Here is a 23,088-nt window from a genome sequence, read left to right as displayed (position 1 = left end):
AGGCATCAAGTATGTAAAAGTCAAGTTCATACTTATATTGTGATCTTTTAGTCAAGATTACGGGGGACAATACATATGCTACAGCACCAATAAAAAGAAGCCACGTCATGGACCATACAGTCGTTTCATGCCTCCAAGTTGTGTCACGTCATCGCCTAAACGTAGCTCAAGCACAGTGGCACGCACAAAACGATACCTTTGCTGCAAACGTGGCAGGCAATCAACGACCTACATGGAAATAAGGGTGTCCACGTGTACGGCGATGGTAAAACTTCATTGTAGTTGATCGTGCAGGGCACCCATCTTATATCTTTCCCCTCAGAAACAAAACCCCCAACCAACTTTTTCATTCATTAGATCTCGCCGCTGTCACCATCCGTGCAATTGCCGGTCACTTTGCTGCCGCGAAATTTTTTGATCTCCGATCAGAGATTGTACGGCGCATAAAGCTCTAATCCATTCATCAGAGGTACGTGCCGTTGAGATCCTTGCTCTTTGCATTTGATTTGAAGTTCTAGGGTTACATGGTGTCATCATCTTTCCTTCTCCGACTCTGTCTAGAGATCCATGCAGTCTTTACCCTCTGTTTGGTCAGTGAGAAAGAGAACAAAAAGGAGAGGAAATTGCATGGCTGTTTTTCTTTCCCATTTTTTCTCTGTAAGTGAGAGCTCAATTTGAAGTGAGCCAGATAGTTTGCATTTAGGTTGAGTTGAGTGTTTTTCTTTCTTTCTTTTTTTTTTTTTTTTGGAAAACAGATTTAGGACTTTTTTTTTCTTATTTGATTAATGTAAATCTATAATAATCTCTAAATTGGATAGGTGGATTTATTTATTTATTTGGATTATTCTCTTTGCAGAGGAATACATATTGTCCACTGTCACTCTTGCCTCTGTTGTTGACTCATCAATGCCTTGTTGATAGCAAGAATTTCGTTTCTGGTGTCAGGAGATTGACTTGATAAAGGATTTGAAACGGTAGACAATGGTATGTTTACAAACAATTTTGGAAATTCAAGCTAGAGATTTGAATGCGTTTTGATCATTGGTGTTTTTCTTTAATTTTTTTAATTATGTATTTAATTTGCATTCAAGAAATGATACTTGCATGTGGTTTTATGTCATTTTTAATTTTGTAGACGGAAGGATTGAGCTATTTAAGTGGCCAGTGGCCATGGAGAAAACTTTTTACTTCTTTGAACACATTGCACAGTTTGGGACAAAACTAGTGGGAGATATTTGGATGAACATTTCAAATTGGGCAAAAAGGTTTATTCTGATGGTATTAGTGTGTCATTTAGTTTTGAGTTATTATTATCCAATTCCTCGGAATTGGAATTCCATAAATACTGAGAGAATCTTGTTTATGTCATCTATTTTAAAAAAGATGTACAACTGTTTGAATCTTGGAAGAAATGGATGAAAAGGAAAGTCATCTTTCAACAAATGAAATATTCTTATTTGATTTGACTCCTCTTTTTCCATTCTGTCATTCTTGCGAAAGAACCAAATATCCTTAAACATAGTTATCAACTGGCAAAACATGGCATGTATCATTTTTCTGCTTTTTCTTATTATGAATCATTTTGTATTGTGTATCATCAGTTTATCTTTCCTTCATATTGGAAAATGAATATAAAAAATATTTTTACTTATATAAAAACACATTTTTCCAGACAAAGTGTAAGCAACATATTATAAAATATTTTTCTGAAAGTTTATGAGGTTAAATGAGATAAACACTTGGATTCATGAAAATCATACATGTTTAAACACTAAACACAATATATAATGAAATCAAGTTTTCAAAGATTTATCATAGAATCCTTCAAAATAACTTTCTAATCTTTTAGCCATAATTTTAAGTTCTAAGCTCCAACTACCCCCTAATAAACATTGCAAAAGGTCTAGAGTTGAGCCAAGTCTCCCCTAAAAGATAAAACTATGACCATATAAAGGTATATAACTATATGCTGTTGACATATAGATGTGTTTATGTGCTATGTAGCCCATGTTCAAATTTCTAAGTATGACATCATCCCTTTAGAAGGAAATAAACTCAAAAAGGAGCAATTAATAAATTAAATAAAGGGCTTTATTCTTCATTCCTCATCAACGTCAACGCCAATGATCAAGTCATCTGAATGGCAGATGTTTACTCAAATAATACTTCCATATGTTCCTTAAAATGATGATTGCTCTAAATTTCAATCTTCAAAGCTTGATTGCAGCAAAATGCTTACAATATTTCTACCTGTCATCATTTTCTCCATCCATTTTTAACCTTTAACTTCCTTGTAAACAATAGTATTAATTTTAAGCCCAAAGGTGAGGCTTTGTTTAGGTACAATTCCTGTTCTTTTTTTTTTTTTTTTTTTAAATAGAAACTTCTATATAAAACGTATAAACTTACCTTAATACCTTAATTTTTTTTAATAAGGTTTTAAAACCCATTACATTTTCATTGTAAACCTCTAAGAGTTCTTGAATTTTATGTAGAAGCTACGAATACTTTTTGTTTTTTTTTTTTAAAAAAAGGAAATGTATCCATATGGACACTGAATAACTCATTTTTTGCTAATAAGTGTCTTGTGTGTCATATATGTATCCTAAGATACGCTAAAGATGCAACACATATACGAATGATATTTATGGTTTACTTGAAAATGTATAATATCATATCTATTGTATCATTTAACACCCTTTTATCATCATGGTCTTAAATTATTGATTCTATTGGAAACAAATGGTTTTAAATAATCTTTCAGTGATATGCCTAAGCATGCCTCTTTTCTTTCCATCTAGCACCACTTATAAAAGGACCAGGTTTGAGTCTTATGCTTTTCAAATGTTAAACTTTTTTTTTCCTTCACGCTCTCTAAAATAAGAACCCTTCTGCACTTGGTCATATCTCCTCCTCACTTGCAAAAACAATCTCATTGCCAACAAAACCCTAACAGCTGATTATCTCCTCATCCACGACTCTGCAAGTGAGTTTTAATCTCTTCCTCTCATCACGTCCTTTTCAGTTTAGTGTCATGGATCTGATTTAAGAAAATAATGGTTTAAATCCATCAATTGGATGAGGTTTCAAGGTTTTATAGCCATGAATCTTATATGGCATTTTTAGATTTTAAAGCCATATATCTAATTTGACCTTGCTTGTGTTTGAAGCATTGAATCTGATATCACATTTCTACTGTTTGAAGTCATGAATGATTGTTTAAAATTTGATTCAAGATTTTTAGTGTTGAAATCCATGAATCTGATTTTTAAGCCATGCTGTCTGCAATTGATATTAGACAGTAGATAATGCTTATTTTACTTGCAACTTGTTTTCTATTACATATTTTCTTGATATGGCTTATTTGATATAACTTTGGTTGCTGATAATTGTCTTAGCATGGATTTAGCTGAATTTTATAGATATATGTGGTTTTTGGTTGTCAAATTTTATTAGGCTACCAAACACGTGTTTTGATTCTGTTTATTCATTTATCTTCACACATGAACTTTGATTGCCAAATGTATTTTTTGTTTCTAGAACCCTAGGGGAAAAAAGCACATTGCCTAATTTCTTCTATTTTCACACATGAACTTTGATTGCCAAGTATATTTTTTGTTTCCAGAACCATTGGGGAAAAAAGAAGCACATTGCCTATTTTCTTCCCTCCTGTAAAGCAGGTTTCATTTTGCTCTTTAGTTTGAGATTTCCCTTTCCTTGCCTTGCTTTTTTCTTCATTTCAATGAATTTATCTTATTAAAAGGAATTGTAAATTTAAGTCATCAACTGGGTGACTTTTGTAGTAATTATTAGGTCTTGGAATTAAACACAAGGGCACTCGCACATGTGATATATTGCCCTGCAGAAATAAAGGATGGACCTTGATCCTCAAAGTTACCATTTGAAAATATTTTGACAAATATCAAGTTGTATGTTTTAGCATATACATTAATGTGCTTTTATGCAGCATACTTCATCAAAGAAAAATAATCTCAAGGTCAGTCATTGGTGAGCAAGTGTAAAGTTTTGAGGTTATTTTGTTAGTCTGCTACTTGTGAAGGTGCATGTATTCCTTTTATTAGCAACCGCATTTGATGGAGAAAATAGGAGAACTAGGGAGCTAGTATCAGAAGTAATAAAGAAAGAAATAAAAGAATGTATGTAAAGCTTAAACTTGCATTTACATCTTTTGTCAATAGTAAAACCGTATAGTCATCTTGATTGAATGAGATGAAGATGATTCAGATAACTTAGATGGCATGCTCAATACAGTTAAGTCTATAGTTAGGCTTCGAATATTTTGAGCTCTTATTATTCTATTCTAAGTTAACTGTGTGCTAAGAGCATCTTTCCTGACTCTTTAAGTAATATTTTGGCAGTCTTTCCAGAACAAGGGCTTTTGGATGGCAAAGGGTGTTGGTTGTGTTACTGATGGTGAGATGGCATACGATAATCCTTCGAGAATTGAGCCAAAGCGTTCACATCAGTGGTTCATGGATGGTACGGAGGAGCTATTTCCAAACAAGAAGCAAGCCGTAGAAGTTCCTAACAGCAACTTGTTTCCAGGACTTTCAAATCCAAACGTTTCTCCGTGGGCAAATGCTTCTGGTTTTCACTCAGTCTCAGGTCATTTCACTGAACGGCTATTTGACCCTGAAGCAGCAAGAACTGTCAATTTTGATGACAGGAACATTCCATCAGTTGGTGCAGGAAATATGAACATGGCAAGAAAAGTTATTGAGGATCCTTTTGGGAATGAATCCTTATTTGGTTTATCTATGTCTCATTCACTGGAAGATCCTAGATCAGGTCTTAATTATGGTGGGATCAGGAAAGTTAAAGTCAGTCAAGTGAAGGACTCTGAGAATATTATGTCTGTATCAATGGGACATACCTATACTAGGGCGGATAACAATACCATGTCAATGGCTCATGCATACAACAAGGGAGATGGCAATTCAATATCAATGGGTCTTACTTATAACAAAGGGGATGATAACATCCTATCAATAAGTGACAGTTATGGCAGGGAAGACAACAATTTCATATCAATGGGCCAAGCTTATAACAAGGGGGATGAAAATATAGCGATGAGCCATACCTACAAGGTGAATAATAATACCATATCTATGGGTGACGCATTCGGAAAGAGTGATGACAATGTCATATCTATGGGTCAAACATACAAGGGGGATGATAATACCATATCAATGGGTCAAACGTTCAACAAGGCTGATAACAGTATAATGTCCATGGGTCATACCTACGATAAGGGGGGTGACAATACGATTTCAATGGGTCACACATTCAGCAAAGGAGACAACAATATCATATCTATGGGTCAAACCTACAACAAGGGGGATGACAATACCATATCAATGGGGCACATCTATAATAAAGGAGATGAGAATACCATATCAATGGGTCACACCTACAAGGGTGATAATAGTAATTTGTCTATTGGTCATTCTTATAACAAGGGAGAGAGTAATATAATATCTTTTGGTGGTTTCCATGATGATGATGATGATACAAATCCCTCTGGGAGGCTTGTATGCAGTTATGACTTGTTGATGGGTCAGCCATCGGTTCAAAGGTCTGAGGCATTAAATGAGAAAAAATTGGTTGAGTCAAATGCTGATGCGCTCATAAGTACTGCTCAGATAACTGCCTCCGGATCTGAGACTGTTTCTAAGAAGAAAGAAGAGCAAAAACTGTCTAAGAAGGTTCCTCCAAATAACTTCCCTTCAAATGTCAGAAGTTTGCTATCCACTGGTATGCTGGATGGAGTTCCAGTGAAGTACATTGCCTGGTCACGGGAGGTAAATCTTAGTTCTTCTGTTTATGTTCCAGATTAGCTTATTGTCTTGTGACATTCTTTGTTCTTGCTATGCATGTTAGAAGGAACTCCGAGGTATTATAAAAGGTTCTGGATATCTCTGTGGTTGTCAGTCATGCAATTTCTCTAAGGTAAGATATCGCAGTTGTAATTTCCTTAAATTCAGGGAGAATTTGCATATGATCTGTTGACCAATGCACCAATCAACTGGTTTTAGGTAATTAATGCTTACGAGTTTGAGCGACATGCTGGTTGCAAGACAAAACACCCCAACAATCACATATACTTTGAGAATGGAAAGACTATCTATGGGATTGTCCAAGAGCTTAAAAGCACCCCACAGAATTCGTTGTTTGATGTTATTCAGACAATTACTGGTTCACCTATTAACCAGAAGTCCTTCCGTCTTTGGAAAGGTGATGCATACATTTTTTTTTCCTTTTGGTTCCTGGTGACAGTTTTACACATATTGGGAGTTCAGCATCTCCATTTTCTTATATAGTGGCATTTCTTTTCTTCCCCCTTGCACTCTTTCTTCTCTCAGAATCCTTTCTGGCTGCAACTCGTGAACTTCAGCGTATATATGGAAAAGAAGAAGGGAAGCAATTGTCATGAAGAAGCTTTGTTTAAATTGTAAGGTAGGGTCATCTATGTTTTGTGCATAGAAGTATACATCTTATGACAGTATCTTGTACTCATTTATGATAAGTTTGAGTGTGTGTTTTTTTCCCTGGTTTGAGATAGATGTTGTGGTGAAACCAGGGGATCAACTTCACAGCACATAGAAAAGAACCCATTTCTCTTGTCATTGGATGTATGTTTATGATTGTCTTGTGTTGTTCTTAAACTTCTTGATGGAAAAGTAAAATGCAAGATGTTTTACTTGTTATCATAAAAGAATTTTTGCATTTATTTATTTTTTTTCATTTTTTCATCCTTCTAAAATATCTTTAGTTACCATATTAGATGATATGCATTTTATTGAAGCCAGTTATGTTTTACAAAATGTAGGGCTATAGAGATCTCTATATATTTTCTTTTTTCTTTGTTTCCAACTCTTTGAGAGGTAGCCCATCAAAGTCACTATTCATTTAAAACATGAAGTTCTAAAATTATTTGGATCAAAGTCAATGTTGCCAATTTCTTGAAACTTAAATGGCATGGTGAACCATTCAAATGCTATTTGGGTCATGTTTTTGGCCATCTTAAATGAGTTTTATTTTAATTTGACCAGCTTTAGAAAATTAGTGTAAAAGGAAGATTAGCTGATCCAAAAAAAAAGGGGGGGCCTATAAAAGTAGGATTATTGTATCCTCACTTTTCATGTCTACATGTTTTTAGCTCTTTGCGTTTGAAATGGTCATATTGAATTGGCTTGTGAGCTATGCTAATGGTTGACTTATTATCACAATAGAGTCTCATTGGTCCTTCCTACTCGGCCCTATGGTCGGTGAGCATGATTTTTATCCAAAGTTCACATATTCTATGTGCCATGGATCAAAATTTTGCTACCACTGACTACTTTTTGCTTTTCCAAGTTACCAAGTTACCTCCTAAGAAAGTGTAATAACCAGAAGTCGGTTTTCGATCCATGATCGATCCTGCCCGCTTAGCATCTGTATATGCTTCCATAAGTGTCTCCTTGGGATTATACATGAGCTCATTACACTCACATCATAAGCTATTTTCAGTCCAATATGTGATAAGTAAATCAACTTACTCACCAATCACTAATATCTCTCTCGATCCATGGACATATCTTCTTTTTCTCCATCAAGTTAGTAATTTAGCTCAATTAGGGTGTCTACTGGTCTAGATCCCAACATTCATGTTTCTTTGAGAAGGTCTAATGTACATTTCTGTTGTGAAATAACTATTCCCTCCTTCGAATGTGCAACCTTGATCCCTAGGAAATATTTTAACCTTCCAAGGTCCTTAATTTTGAACTCGTTTAGAAGTTGCTTCTTTAGTTTCTTTATTTCCTCTAAATCATCTCCTATTGCGACAATATCATCAACATATACTATGAGAGTTGTTATCATTCCCTTATGTAAATGTCTAATGAAAAGGGTGTAATCCCCTTGGCTCTAACTATAACACATGTTTTCATTCCTTTAGCAAATCGTTCAAACTAGGCCTTAGACAATTGTTTAAGACCATGTCAGGCCTTTTACTTAGTCTACAAGCTTTATTCCTTATGAAGTCTTCCTTAAACCCTCGTGATAATTCCCTGTAGAACTTTGCCTCCAAATATCCATGTAGGAAAGCATTCTTTACATCAAATTGGTACAGGGCCAACTTGAATTAGTAACTAGGGATAACAAAATATGAATAGTATTCATCTTTGCCACTAGAGCAAAAGTTTCTTGATAATCTATCCCATGAGTTTGTATATAACCCTTAGCTACCAATCTCATGTTATATCTCTCTAATGTGTCATTTGCTCTATGCTTGGTAGTGAACACCCATTTACACCCAACCTTTCTCTTGCCCTTGGGAAGATTAACAACTTCCCAAGTATCATCTTTCTTCAATGCACTCATTTCTTCCATCATGGATTTCTTCCAATTCTCATCCCTAAGTGCCTCTTGAGCAATTCTAGGTATTTCTATGGAGTTAGATTTGGAAACAAATTTTCCATATGAGAATGACAAGTTGTCAAAGAAAACAAAGTTGGTTAGAGGATGTTGGGTGCATTTTCATTTTTCTTTTCTTAGGGCAATAGGTAAATCAAGGTCGTTAATGACATTAGAGGTAGAGACAATTTGATTTTGAGTACCTTTATCATGGTCAATGGTTGGAGCATGTAGAGATTCTAGAACTGGTTGCATCCTCCTTGAATAGACTTTAAGTGGCATCAAATGATTCTCCCCCTCTTTCCTTTGAACAATAGACTTAGGCTTCACCATGGACCCAAAAGGAAATGATTCTAGGGTATTGTAGGGTAAAGGTTCAAAAGAAGAATTGGTTTTAGAAAGTGGAAGGGTTAGGTGAGGAAAAAATTCCTTAATCTCTATGAAGGGCTCCCCCTCAACATAAGGTTGGAAGTAGAAAGGTTGTTGTTCGTCAAAGGGGACATATCCATAGATACAAAAAACTTCTAGAAATTAGGATGATAACACTTATATCCCCTTTTTTGTTAGAGAATAACCAATGAATATCAATTTAAGAGCTCGGGTACCTAGTATAGTTCTATGATTAGCTTGAATATGAACAAACGCCACACACCCAAATATTTTTAGGGCAATTCTAATGAAACTATCAAAGTGTGGGTAGAATTTAGTGAGAGGATTTATGGGATCTTTGAAATCAAGCATTCTGGAAGGCAATCTATTGATAAGATGAGCAACAATTAAAATAACCTCTCCCCAATACATCTTTAGAACATTCATGTGAAAAATCAAGACTCTAGTTACCTCTAGCAAATGTTTATTTTTTTCATTCAATCATCTCATTTTGTTGTGGTGTATCAATATAAGAAGATTGATAAACAATTCCTTCTTTTTTTTGAAGTATGATGATAGACATTTGTTGAGATACTCTCTCCCATTATTAGATCTCGCTATTTGGATTTGGCGTCAATTTGGTTTTTACCATTCTATGAAAATTAGGGAAAATAGTGTTACATCAAATTTGTGTTTCACAAGATCTATCCAAGTGACACTTGTTAATTCATCAATAAAAGACACAAACCATTTTGTTGTAGAAATACTTTGAATTTGTGTAGGCCCTTAATCATTAGTGTGGATTAAACTAAATGGAACATGATTTTTATTATTCCGTAAGGGAATGACACACAGTGGTGTTTAGTAATTTCACATACATCACAATGAAAACTTTGAATATTTCTAGCCTAGGATATCTCTATTTACAAAAAAGAATAAGTCAACTAAACTAATAAGGAAAAAGGCTTAATTCACAAATATATCCCAGCTAGAAAATCTACAGGCTGTGCACCATTTTGCAACAAATTTGAATAATTTATTAATTGAGATTCATTCGAGTTGTTTACAAACAAATTCACACAATCAAATATGTAACAATATATTTTTTTTTGGGCCCATGATATAGAAAGGAATTAGATTGAGTTACTTAGGTTTTGTTTGGTTCTTAGAAAGTAAAAAGGGAAGGTAAAAAAATGTTAAGGAAAACAAGTTTATTATATTGAATGTTAAAAGATTTTCTTTAAATAAAGGTGAGAGAAGTTTGGGGGAAATGCATTCCTCGACAATTTAATTTTCTCACTCAACTTTTCCATATACATCCAAACAAGAGAAAACTTTTGACCTTATCTTTTTTTTTTATTCCTTATATTTTTCCTCTCAATTTTCTTTTCCTCAAACTTCTCGAGACCTCAAGTGTGTCTGTGGTTTGAAACCTGTATTTCCTGGGTTTAGCTTCGTAAGCTGTCTGATATTAGATGCCAATATGAAAATGTCAACCTGATTGAATAATTTTAAACAGTCAGTGGATGCTTTGGACAAATAATGGGCCATCCTTCAATCATATTAAGTCTAGTGCCAGTAATCATGCAGGCTTAAAGTTGATTCTAGTGAATGATTGACCAGACCTTGCACCGTATCTCCTGAGATCTGACATTCTCCTGATAGTTATTTCCTTCGCATCATTTCTTTTATACAATTTGAGACACATAAAAACCACTAGTAATAGGATTATCAGGCTTTGAATGGTGACAAGAATGGTGCAATGGTAGGATGAGGTTCAATGCTGCTGTTGTTCCTGAGAATTGTACTGAGAGCTGGGATTTGACTCCTATAGAAATTCAAGTTCTAGACAAGTAGCTGATCTCTCTGTCTATTTATTTGTTCATCTCTAGTTGCCCCACCTCTGCTTGAAACATTGAGCGTAATCACCTCAGGAGTAGAATTTTCATTGCTATCACTGCTTGCGTCTGTCATTTGTTTGTCTTGGACCATTTGTCCATCTGTTGAGGGGGATCCAGATTTGTACTCCTTGCTTTTACCCCACACGACAAAGTATAGGCCAGCTACTATGACAATGGCACCGATTACCCTGTAAATATATGACATTAGCTTGTTTCTTTGTTCTGTGGTTGTGTGGGTATGTGTGGTTGTGGTGGAGCAGAGAACTTAATGAATACCTTCCCAAGTACATTTGTTCAGCCAAAATGAAAGAGCTCATGACAGCAACAATTATCATGCTTAGTGGATTGAAAGCAGTCACAAAAACCGGTCCCCTGTCTTTCATTACTACTCCTTGAATGTAATAAGCTAGCCCTGAACAGACTATGCCCTGCATGAATAAGTCTTGGGTATAAGAGCTGAAAACTTTACTATTTTCTGGCCAAAAACCCGCTTTTCTCATTTGAGGAGCAAGCTGAAATCTTTGCTTCATTTTTGTGGACAAACATACTTGTCTTTCGTACACTAGGCTTTTCATTTTCTATAAAATTGAACTCCTTACCCCAGGTTACTAGAGAAACATTAGATGTTACTAATGTAAACTGGAATTTTGATGGGTGTACCACATTGATTGAGGGTTTGTAGAAGGCAGGTAAGAGTGGAGATGGTAAAAACCATCTTCTGGTTTTGAAAAAACATGTATCCTGCCACTTTTGATTTACTAGAAATTTTTTGTTTAATTGATCTATACAATTACTAATCTGGGAAATGCAATGTGAGGACAACCATCACATTGATAATCAAGGATTTTGGAGACCAGCCTCAGCCACTTAAAAACAGTTAAGTCACCTTTTTGAATCAGTTTGAATATTCTTACACTGTATAGAGCTGCCAGGAATTTAGTGTCCCAGTGTATAGACCAGACACTAGTTTTTCCCCGTTCCATAACAAGTGCCACTATGGTGCCTTGTGCTGTGCCCAACAGGCATATCCAAGCAGTGAGAGAAAGCTCAGCCGGGTATGTTTTTAGCGTGATCGCCTAGAGAAACAGAGCAAAAATTATTATAATTTAGAAAAATTGTCAGCTATACATGTTGAAAAATCTCCACATTTATGTTGAGCAATCGCTTACTTGTAGAATTATGAAACAAGCCCAGCTGAAGCAGCCGGCTGTGATCATGAGGGAACCCTTGATTGAGTCGTGAATATTTGTTCCACCACCTTTAACCCCTTGGTTGTTTCTTCCTTTTGTCCAAATCAACTCAATAACTGGGCCTTTTACCAGTGTCATGAGCATAGCTCCTGCAACAGTTGCTACAGTACCAACCACCTTAGCTTGGCTGTGGATACTCTTAAGTGTTACCTTCTCAAGCCTTTACAGAAAGAGATAACTTTTATCAGATTCAACCAAACATATTGGACGTGTTTCAGGAAAATCAGGAGTTGGTTTTTGCATGTTCTTTGCTAAAAGGTGAGATATATTTTGTTCTTAGAGAAGCATGCAAGTGTATTGTCTTGGTATTTGTTATTTACCCAAAGATGCAAGCCATTAAAAAGGTTATGGCTGGAAGAATGTTGTACATAGCGGCTGCAAATGTTGCTGTTGTGTACTTCAACCCGAAATAATACAAATTTTGGTCAATAACTGGCCTGCTAAGAGGAGATAAAGATGCTCAGATGGTTTTTATGTGAGAGCTTAGAAGCAAACAGATTATTCATTTGTTTCGGAAAATTACTCCAATAAGCTGAGCAGCATTAGTTTGGTGAAGATTGAGAAAGTCATCTTTGGTCGTACTTTCCTGTTGAAAAAATGAATTTTGTATTCAGTTTTCTTCAACTGGTGCTAGAACTACTGATGATGCTGCAGATATTGATGGTGGATGTGGTGGTGATGATATGAAGAAAATGATGTGTTTGTGTATATGTGTGAGTGAATAGGGGTGTGTGTGTGTGTGAGAGAGAGAGAGAGAGAGACTTGTCCAGAATGACTGCAAAAGGAGCAATGAAGGCTGTGGCGATTGCATGGCGGTAGACAACTAGCACATAGTTGCTCACCCCCTGGTTCAATGCAACCTTAGAAAAGACATCCATCCCTGCAAATCCAAATTGCAAGAAGGTAACAGCTAAGAAAGGCTTAACCCTATATAGGAGTCTGTATGTACTCTTGCTTGATATTTCATTTTCCATCTGTACTGCTAATCTACTTATGAGTCATAAGCTCATGAATATGTAAACGGTGGCTTATCTTCCCTTTTATAAGGAAGGCTGCTATGTCAATCAGAATATTCCTTTTCACTTTGAAACCTCAGGTATTAACGAATCTATTAAAGCTCTATTATTACTCAAAAGCTCATTTCACCAAACATCAACCTGATATCTGGTCACTAAACCTAGAGCTTAATAAATACTAGAGATTCCATTGCCTTAACAATATTTTATTTGGTATCTTTACTCAGATCAGGATCACTGACCTAGTGGATTTGCTTTTTGTTATAGACTGTTCCCCGTGATTAGTTCATTTACATTTTATGAGGATTGAATTAGATTTAAGAGATGCAATTATGTGTACTCATTTTGACCTGGTTGCTATTTGCAGAATTGGATGATAAGGGATCATTTATTTAAAGCCTGCACTGCATGTACAGCTGTGATGTTCTAGTGTTCGAACCCAGACAGAGATGAGCCTGTGCCTGAACCTGGGCCAGTCCCATGTGAGCTCTTTTTTGTCCAGCCCCTGCAAAATCCTATGTAAGTTTTTTTATGTTGACAGAGGAAGTCAGTGACTGTAAATTAAGGACAGAGATAAGTTTTTGCTTAATGCGTCTTCCGATTGAATAATATAAACCCCGCCTCTTTTTCTTGTTTTCTTTAAATTATGGTGATTACACTTGAGGCCTAACCTGCGGTCAAAGCTAATATATACAACAGTGAAGGCACCACTTAAAACTTAAAAACTTTCATGGTTTGTTGTCTTGTGCTTTTTCTACAATGATACAAGGCACTAGACTCCCCACCATCAATTATGGAAATCTCTTTAGTAGGATGTGTATGGCACTTACGCCATAGTCAAGGCTGGCCCAGCCACCCACATTACAAAGTGTGAGTTGCAGGTGATGCATATGGTGATCGCAACTGAAGGCATTTGCAGATTGGTTTTGAATGCTTTATAGGCCGCTGGGATTTTATGCTGTATGAATATGGAATAAGACCCGCTTTCGGCAAGTTGTTTTAAAGCAGGCACCCAATGATGTGCCCTGATGTTCTGCTTGGTCAGCTATTATGTTGATTATTGAGGTTTTCTTGATGTGATAACTGATATGAAGGGAGAAGTAGACTCCAACCTACCTGCATTATGACTTAATAGTGAATGCTTATTTGTTTCTGCCACTAGTCCTTCAATTCCAATATAAGATAATTACTTGTCTTGTTGGGACAGCTTGGTTCATTTTTCCCACTACTTTGTCATGCCCTCTGAATTGCAATGGCTTTTGTGACAAACCCTAGCAACACGCCAACGACTACAGAGCCTTGTCATACTTTCCAATAATTGCAACGGCTTTATGACTTGGCTTTATTAGCAATAAATACGAAGCTCTCATGCTCGGTAACTCATATGGAAGGGTCAAGTGAAGTCTCTTGAACGAATCCTGGTCCGTATCTTAGAAAGTGCTACTTGTGATTTGAGTGAATTGAGCACCATATGTGGCATGGATGCCTTTGAAAATAATGATGTTGTACTTATTTTCTTTTTGAAAGTGAGAGTACATGAGTCGTATTTGCAGTATGTCGTCATAACGAGTCATTTTTGCAGGCGCTGTCCCTAACTAAATTGCCACCCGAAATTAACCATCAAAATTTACCTGTACTTTCGTGATTATATATTGTACTCTGCGCTGCCTTTGCTTTTTATATCCATGTTTCGTTTTAGTTTTGAGCTCAATTAGTAGACAGGAATATGATATAAAATAAAATCAGAAAGGTAATATTGCATATTCTTTTGCAGTTTAAAACAAATGAATTAAACTAATTGATGGATATTTAAGATTATGATAAGGATTAATGCTTCCCATCCTGGGACCCAAATGGCAATGTGGTGAGCTGTTGTGGACTTATCATTATGCATCTTTATAAATAAAGAAATAATATTTTGCTCCACCAGGTGCCAGTGACATGTGAGTAATAACCCAATATTATTTTTAATACTTTCAAGACGGAAAATTCCTAGAAATTGCGAACGAAATACTGAAGGATGCATGGATTTTAGAATGGTTTAGGAAATAAAGGGTTCCTGGGGCTTTTGAATCTACTCCCTCTGCCACTCGGTTGTTGACTCCTGGGGCCTCCGAAGGTCTCTGCTGGACTTCTGTCGTAGTCTTATCCTCTCTGTTTCTCTACCCTATTCTACCCCGCCTTTGGAGAATAGGTTTCATTTCTTAAACAAGTAATGATTATAAGCTTCCAAAGACAAATAATTTAAACACAAGTTTGTTTAAGGGACTGCTATGATAAATTAAAATTCTGAGGTTATGCATGCTGAGTAAGCTGAACATCAACGCACTAGCAGAATTTGAAATCACTTTCCTTTGTCATTATAACAAGTAAAAATATGTTTTGACTCTCGCACTTCTTAATTCAAGCCCTGCTACAGCGTACGTAAAAAGACGAGAATGAAGACTCATATTTCCTAGCAACTTTAGACCTAGTGGACATTCATGCACTACATATCACCTAAACCCGCTCTCTCCATTTGCTTCAAGGGGGGTAATCACCTGCCATGATTACAAGTGAAACCCCGCTTGAAATGGACAGTTTGACTTAGTGATTACAACGATGGAAGGCCCTAGAATAGAAGATTATCTATTTTCGTAAGTATCACCATCCATTTGCAGCAAGACCACATAAAACCCCAGTAAATGAAAACATTCCAATACTATCCAACCACCACCCACAGCACCTATGATCGCCTTAACAAGTTTATTGATAACAAACCGTGTGATCAGGTAAAAGAATTCAAACTAGTTTCAAAATGAGGCCAGATGCTTCTTAATGTGCTACAAACCACATGGATTACATGAAAGCTCAAAACTCGGCTATTATGTTTTACACAAAAGAACTTAACAAACCAGATGCAGACCTACAAAAGCAAAGAACAAACAAGAGGGTCCAGCAAGCTCTCGCATTAAATGCAGTTATAATTCTTCAAGCACACAAAAACATATGCTAAACTTGGCAGCAGAGTTTCTCACTTGGGCAAGGGCAATTGTTTGGCTGGCCTGACTATATTTCAAAGTAAAATATCCCCAGAAAAGCTCCAACAATGGCCCTTCCCTTCAGCATAGAGTTTTAGATTAACAGCATAATTAATGCTACATCACTAGTAAAGATTGCCCTTTGGAATATCTCTACAGCATCTCAACCTGAAACAGATCTAATGGGAGAGAATAAAGAGGCTGCTTCTACATTATAAAAGGAAGGCAATAGAATAATGGTCATGTAGTTACAAGGAAAAAGTTTTAAAAAAAGAAAAAGACAAAAAGGAAAGGAAAACTGAAATATACTTAATTTCCTAAATGAGATTGAAAAACTACCGTTCACATGCAAATTTGGAAAATGATGATAGGAAGGAAGAGTGATACAAGCACCCAAAATGTTTATATAACAAGATTAGTTTCCCACCAAAATGATCAGCTTGAGGATGCACCCTTGCACTCCTATCTTTGATGAATTTCACTTAGGAACCACAGCATGCTGATTTTGCAGGTGTTTCAGCAGACCCAGCTGCATGGTCTGGTGGGTTAATCCTGATTGTATGAGGCTGCAGCCATGCAAGAAAGGACAGCTCAGTACTTAAATGAGACAAAAAGAAAATAAAATCAATAACTAACATCAAAATTCTTAGTTACATCATTGGACATCCAAAGAGATTGAAATAACAAGTATTTGATTTTTTTAATATTAAGATCTTTAATTCTTTATAGAAAAAAAATCCAATGAAAATTCCAAAAATCTGTCCCAAAAGTTTCTTTCCCTTTTCAGAGTGGGGAAAGAAAGGACACAAAAGAAATGTTTGATGATACATAAGTTAGCTGGGAATTGCACAAAGAATTACTTACAGCAATCAAGTAAATCACAAATTTGTGACTAATTTATTTACACAAAAATACTGGGTCATATATGTTTAATGGAGAAGTCAGGCATATTTCGGAGTCTCTTCTGAAGGTTCAAAAATCATACCTCAGCCTTCGAGTCAGTTTCTGCAAGCCTCTGCTTTATATCCCTACCTATTGAAAAGAAAACCTCTTCCACATTTAAATTTGTCTTTGCACTCTGCATTACAAAGTATCTTCATTACACAAAGGAATCAACTGCATTTCAGAGCAATTTCAACTTCAGCAGCAAGTTTTACTTACAGTCTCAAAGAACTTGATGCCATATTCATCAGCCAGTGCTTGGCCCTTTGATGTAGGAACAGCCTAAATAATAAGTTGGCTTCAAGTTAATAACGGCAATTGCCTATGCAACCCCTCTGTCTGTGTGTGCGTGTTTGCATGGGCGCACATGTGTGTGTGCATGTGTGTGTGTGAGAGAGAGAGAGAGAGCAAACCCTTTTGCTTTCATCCATGTCAGCCTTGTTACCAACCAATATCTTGTTCACATTATCAGAAGCATGCTGTTCAATGTTGCGGATCCAATTCCGAATGTCTGAACAAGGAGAATGAGTTAATCATAAAGAATGGGAGAATGGAAAAGATCCATCAGTGATAAATAAAGCTCCATCCAAGCAAAGGAAAATCCTCATCCCCTCAGTGGGATTAGGAATAGCATTTTGTGAAACAAGTTACACTTGCATAAAATTCGAGAGGAAAGAATCCAAGTTGTTCCAGATATCCAATAAGGTAGAATCGTAATTCACCTTTAAGCCAGTGGAGTTAAAGGATCCAATTTTTCACAAAACAGAAATAGTAATCCAAACTTCAAGAAATAAAAGGGAAGGAAGCCAGTACTGTTGAATGATGACTCATCAGTGACATCGTACACAAGCAAAATACCCATGGCCCCACGGTAGTAAGCTGCAGAACAAGACAATTAAACTTCTAAACAATTGGAAAACCAGAAAGATGAGATCTGGTAGATAATAATATCCAAATTATTAACAGAACACTAAAAATTACTGGAAAATTATGAAATTTCAGAAAAGGGTATCAAAGTTACTTAGAAATGTAAAGCGCATAAATCAAGTGAGCTAACCATGATCCAAAATTGAGCTTAACCCCCAAATCTCCTAAAAAAAGCCTAAATACCAACATGCCACAACAGTTCTAACCATCTGGTTCACATAATCCCCTTACAACCATAGCCAAGTTCTTTAAAACCATCTGAGAAACCAGGTGTTTGAGATTATTTGTGAAGCATATCACACACCATGACATTTACTTTCCCACACATAACACAAGCAAGAGCAGACAAAAAAAAAGTCATATCTTAAGACATGAATAGAAAATTTCTGTGATTAGAGTACTGATCCCACTCAACCAGGCTCAAAATCCAACAGTGCGTATTTTATATAAATGTAGCTCCATGATCCATCCAAGGTTGTGTAAATGATATGAATTTAGCCTCAAGGGATTTGAAGGTAAAAGGCTCCTGTTGTTTGACCGGATACCCATATGACAATGCCAACCTGCTTCTAGGAGGTCTGCTCCACATTTTCCACACTCCAACTTGAAGTGATATCATCTTTTTTTATCAGATTGAAGTGACATCATAAAAGAAAACAACTTTTTGCTAGGCAATCTCAACCTCCTTCTAGGAGGTCTGCTCCAAATTTTCAACACTCCAACTTGAAGTGATATCATTTCTGTATCAGTTTGAAGTGATGTTCTAAAAGAAAACAACTTTTTGCTAGAAATCTTCTTATCAATTTTCTCCCTGAACACTGTTAATTTAAAGATTGAAGTGATGTCCTAAAAGAAAACAACTTTTTGTCAGACGAGCTATTATCAACTTTCTCCCTGAACACTGTTGGTTTAACACTCCAACTTGAAGTGATATCTTTTCTGGATCAGATTTGCTAGATGTGTTATCATCAATTTTCTCTCTGAACACTGTTGGTTTAAAGATGAGGAGATTGAAAACATAACCAATTTTTATCTGTCCATGGGCTTTTGCCTAAACATGCTCCACTGGAAAATAGAGCCAACAGCATTCTATTGTTTATGTTTAGTTTAAACAATCATTAAAAAACGTTTTGATACTATGAATAGCACCTTTAAGAGCAGACACTTACCAGTTGTGATAGTTCGAAACCGTTCCTGGCCAGCAGTATCCCAGATTTGCAGTTTGATTCGTTTTCCATCAAGCTCTATGGTCCTTATCTTAAAATCAATGCTGGAGAACAAAATTCAACTTTGTAACATCAATAGCAGTTCATGGAACAAAAATACAAAAGATCACCCTACTCTGGTAGTTTGAAAGAGATACTTACCCAATTGTTGTAATAAAACTAGTGGTGAAGGAACCATCTGAGAAACGCAAAAGAAGGCAACTCTTACCCACACCTGCCAAGTTACAAATCAAAAATAAACTCCACATTCAGAACCCAAACTGAGTGTGTGAAAACATGTAGTATATATCATAGTTTTAAAAGGTGCAAGATGCAATTAAAAGCACAAAAGTCTTCTGAAGCTTAGGCACAAGGCATGCGCCTGAACAAAATGAAACATGACCTAGAATGCATGTCGATTTTAGAAAATATGACCAAAATTCAATCAACCTAACAAAAATTCAATATTCCAAGTATTTAACAGAATCACCCAGCAAAAAAGTTTCAATGCACTGTCTCTCCAACAAGGCATGTGCCTTAGTAGGTGAAGGCCTATAGCTAGGGAGTGGCTATAGCTAGGGAGTGGTTGTGCCTTGGGCCTAGGTGCACTTAAAGCGCACTTTTAACAACTATGGTAAATATTTTTTGAAGACATGTAGACACTTGGCACTGAGTAAAATAACTGTCCCGAAATGGTAACAGGATAACTTTGAATAGTCTCACTTTATGAGCAAAATTAAACCATTGGGAACAAAGAGATTTTGCTTTTAGGCATAGGCTTCTGCATGCTGAATGGAAATGCGCTACAATAAAACCAAGTTGAACTTGACAGTTAAAAACAAAAAATAAAAAACAACAACAACAACCCCACACACATCTCTATTATTGAATGACATTGCAAGTCCTTGACATTGGAAGTTTGTAGCTAGTTTTATTTGAAGTTTAAAACATACCCTAACTCGAATCATTTCTAAAATGAACCCCAATCCATCAGTATATGAATCCAATGGCACATTCACATAATTTGCAAAAAATAAAAAATAAAAAATAAAAAGATGAAGAGAGAGGGAGAAATCAAACGGATTGAAACTCTTGAGCTAAATTATTTCAATTTCAAAATCAAAAGCAATAAAAAAGCCACGGAGAATTGCAGGATTGCCAGCAGCATTCTATCAATTCTGTCTTCCCACTCCTGCTAAACGCCCATGGCACCCTAATTAGAACTTAGGAACCACTTCTCTTGCTTTCTAGAGCCATTTTTGAAGACCAAGAAAAACACTTTCAAAGTGCTACTGTTGGATCAAATGCATATCCACTCCTTAACAAATTGAACATTTTCAAAGTGAATCCAAATTGATTTACGAATATTCACAAAACCAAAAAGAAAATATCTAAATAAACTGAATAATTTTGATAACTACGACGAATTATCGTCGAAAATGCGGTCCTTAAAAACAACAGGCATGGAAACAAACCCGAAATATAACCTAGAATTTCCTGGAAACAAAAAATATCTGAAACAAAAACAAGGAAATCGAGTAAAACGACAAAATAAAGAAATCAAAACAAATCTGTGAAAACAAAAGAACAGGAAAATGTTACCGCTGTCGCCGATCAGAAGTAGCTTTATGAGGTAGTCGTAATCGGCTCGAGCTCTTGCAGGTGGAGCCGCCATGGATATTATTCCAAAATTAAACAGAATAAACCCTAAAAACACAAATGTATCAGAAATCAATAAAAAGAAAAAAGAAAAAAGAAAGGTACGTGAAATTCAAATGTTGAATAATTTTAAATTTTAATAAATTGGTAGAAAATAAAGGTACCAGATCAGGATCAATGAAAATTTAGATCTAATAGAAAAGAGAACGAGAAAGAGAGAGAAGCGCCTCTGAGACGTCAGCAGCGTTCGTTCGTTGAAATGGTTTTAGAGAGAGGAGGGCGTCTCAACCGTTGGATTGTGAATGGTGTCGTGTATGCACCGCAAGAAATAGGGTGAGCAGAACTGTAGAAGACGTAGTAAACGACGACGTTTTGATTTGGGGAAGCTGATCAAACCGACGCCGTTTTGAGGCGCAGTGGCAGTGGTACTTCCATGCTGGCAGCTAAAGACAGCGTGGACACTCCAAACTCAAGGCACATCACTCTCATATGCTTTTCAAATTCAAAAAAGCAAACTGTTCTGTGTTTTTTTTTATGAACTGGTCACCTTTTAATAACTTTATAAGATTTTTATATTTTTTTAAATTAAAATCCGTTGACTCTATTCCAAATGGCTTTGTTTGGGCCGGCCCCTTTTTAGATGACCCAACCTAGTTCATGGAAGCCCAGAATCTCTTGTCCCATTGAGAGCCAGATTGGGCTTTGTTGGCTTGGCTCTCATGGAGTGATTGAAAAATTGAATTTTGTGCACTAGCTTGGAGAAGGCACATGCTTTGAAGATTCAACGGATTTCGATACAATCATTTTAGAATTATTTCCAAATCAATTATGGCTGGAAATCAGATAGAAAATTATTTTAAAATTATTTCCAATCAATTGTAGTTGGAAATCTAATAGAAAATTATCTATTGAAAAACTGAAATCAATATAATTCTCAATTTTTTTTCTTAAAAAATGTTATAAATTTGAAAATAGTTTTGAAACTATCATATTTTTAAAATAAAAAAAAATGTATTTTTTGAAATGGTTTTGTAAAACCTCATATTAAATATAGGAAAAAGTTATTAACATTATATAAATATGAACTCATTTTATCCATATAAATATGTTTTAAAGTTGTAATCACTTTTTTGACACAAACTAAACAATATCTACACGGTTTGATAGAGGTGTCCAATGGGCCAAGCTGCCCATTTTAGCTTGTGGCCTAACCTGCCAAAAGACCGAATTAGGTCGACACAATCTAGAGGAGTGGGTCATGTTGGGCTTAAGGAAATAGCTTGTTATGTCATCGTGTTAGCCCACTTAACCCTTTAAATATCACTTTTTACTATTTTTAAAAATAAAAAATTAATATTTATATAAATTTTACAAATATAAAATTGATAAATATAAATATAAAAAATAAAAGATATAATTATTAGAGGGGTATAAAAAAATAAAAAATATAATTATTAGAGGTGTTTAAAGAAACAAAAAATATATATATTTACTAATGAAAAAAAACTTAAGACAAAATGACTTTAAAAAATAAAATAAATTTTTTTTAATAAAGTGAGTGGCCCATTGGCCACGGCCTCCGACACAGCATAACATAAGGGTCTCCAACGGGCGGGCCGGGCCGGGCCGGGCCGAGCTCAAATGCTAGGCCCGCGGCCTGGCCTATGAGCCCGCGGGCTAGCGGGCTGGCGGGCTGAGGGGCGGGCTGGGCGGGCCGGGTCGGGCCGCGGGCTTTTTTAAATAAGCCAAAATGGCTTTTAAATAAAGGAAGGAAGAGGGGGGAATTCGAACCCCTCCCCTCAAGCTTAAATTTCAAGGCTCTAACCAACTGAGCTACATTTCTTTTGTGCTTATTAAATGAATTAGTTATATATATATAAAAATATAGTATATTATTTTTTTTAAAAAAATTAAAGGCGGGCCTAAGGGCGGGCCTCCGGGCCTAAATTTAGGCCCACGGCCCGGCCCGCCCATAAATGGGCTCGGGCCCGGCGGGCCGCGGGCTTTTTGGAGACCCCTAGCATAACATGACATGGCAAGATTAGCCTACCGGGCTTATGGGTTGTGTCGGACCACCTATTTGGTTTGCATGGGTCAACCCGGCCCAACACAATTTTTAAGTGGGTTGTGTTGGCCTAGTAAACATCGGGTCGTGTCAACTCGGCACAGCCCATTGGACACCTCTATGATTAGATACAAATTATTACAAATAATATTAGAACCGATCCTCAACCCCCCGTGTGGGGGTTTATTTGACCTTGTAATGGGTGTCTGCCTCTTTAGCTCACAATCCCATGGAATACAACAGGATATTGTGTTTGCATGACGAGTAATTGTAATGTTCCACATTGGATAAGGGAGAGAATTTTTGGCATTATATAAAT

The 23,088-nt window shown here is 36.1% G+C and overlaps 3 protein-coding genes across 9 annotated transcripts; 1 reads left to right on the top strand and 2 right to left on the bottom strand.

The window, feature by feature from the left end:
- The first annotated feature begins 299 nt into the window (after positions 1-299).
- On the top strand, positions 300-13,595 carry LOC100251629 (uncharacterized). Of its 6 annotated transcripts, XM_019221641.2 has the most exons (8): positions 311-469; positions 857-984; positions 3,626-3,680; positions 4,380-5,822; positions 5,902-5,970; positions 6,057-6,255; positions 6,384-6,477; positions 13,319-13,595. In XM_019221641.2, the coding sequence occupies exons 4-7, from the start codon at positions 4,404-4,406 to the stop codon at positions 6,452-6,454; spliced, it is 1,758 nt and encodes a 585-aa protein (XP_019077186.1). In that variant the 5' UTR covers positions 311-469; positions 857-984; positions 3,626-3,680; positions 4,380-4,403; the 3' UTR covers positions 6,455-6,477; positions 13,319-13,595. The 6 variants fall into 6 exon arrangements, with proteins under 6 accessions (XP_059595069.1, XP_010653510.1, XP_019077185.1 ...); XM_059739086.1 differs by lacking the exon at positions 3,626-3,680 and having other exon boundaries at positions 300-469; positions 5,905-5,970; positions 6,384-6,472; XM_010655208.3 differs by lacking the exon at positions 3,626-3,680 and having other exon boundaries at positions 300-469; positions 5,905-5,970.
- On the bottom strand, positions 10,315-12,949 carry LOC100246483 (WAT1-related protein At2g37460). The gene is made up of 7 exons (XM_002274873.5): positions 12,698-12,949; positions 12,459-12,521; positions 12,256-12,372; positions 11,855-12,095; positions 11,600-11,761; positions 10,962-11,113; positions 10,315-10,873 (listed from the first exon to the last, which is right to left on the bottom strand). The coding sequence occupies exons 1-7, from the start codon at positions 12,907-12,909 to the stop codon at positions 10,630-10,632; spliced, it is 1,191 nt and encodes a 396-aa protein (XP_002274909.2). The 5' UTR covers positions 12,910-12,949; the 3' UTR covers positions 10,315-10,629.
- A 2,559-nt stretch (positions 13,596-16,154) lies between the features above and the next one.
- LOC100263639 (ras-related protein RABE1c) lies at positions 16,155-21,224 on the bottom strand. Of its 2 annotated transcripts, none has more exons than XM_002278806.5 (9): positions 20,869-21,224; positions 20,648-20,752; positions 19,208-19,280; positions 19,010-19,110; positions 17,727-17,792; positions 17,327-17,424; positions 17,133-17,195; positions 16,957-17,049; positions 16,155-16,537 (listed from the first exon to the last, which is right to left on the bottom strand). In XM_002278806.5, exons 2-9 carry the CDS (start codon positions 20,718-20,720, stop codon positions 16,454-16,456), a joined length of 651 nt encoding a protein of 216 aa, XP_002278842.1. In that variant the 5' UTR covers positions 20,721-20,752; positions 20,869-21,224; the 3' UTR covers positions 16,155-16,453. The 2 variants fall into 2 exon arrangements, with proteins under 2 accessions (XP_002278842.1, XP_010653511.1); XM_010655209.3 differs by having other exon boundaries at positions 20,932-21,164.
- Between the last annotated feature and the right edge of the window lie 1,864 nt (positions 21,225-23,088).

The sequence above is a fragment of the Vitis vinifera genome, chromosome 8 (genome assembly GCF_030704535.1).
Source record: "Vitis vinifera cultivar Pinot Noir 40024 chromosome 8, ASM3070453v1".
Taxonomy (NCBI): domain Eukaryota; kingdom Viridiplantae; phylum Streptophyta; class Magnoliopsida; order Vitales; family Vitaceae; genus Vitis; species Vitis vinifera.
Note: the sequence above shows the minus strand (reverse complement) of the source record. Positions and strands in the feature narration are given on the sequence as shown.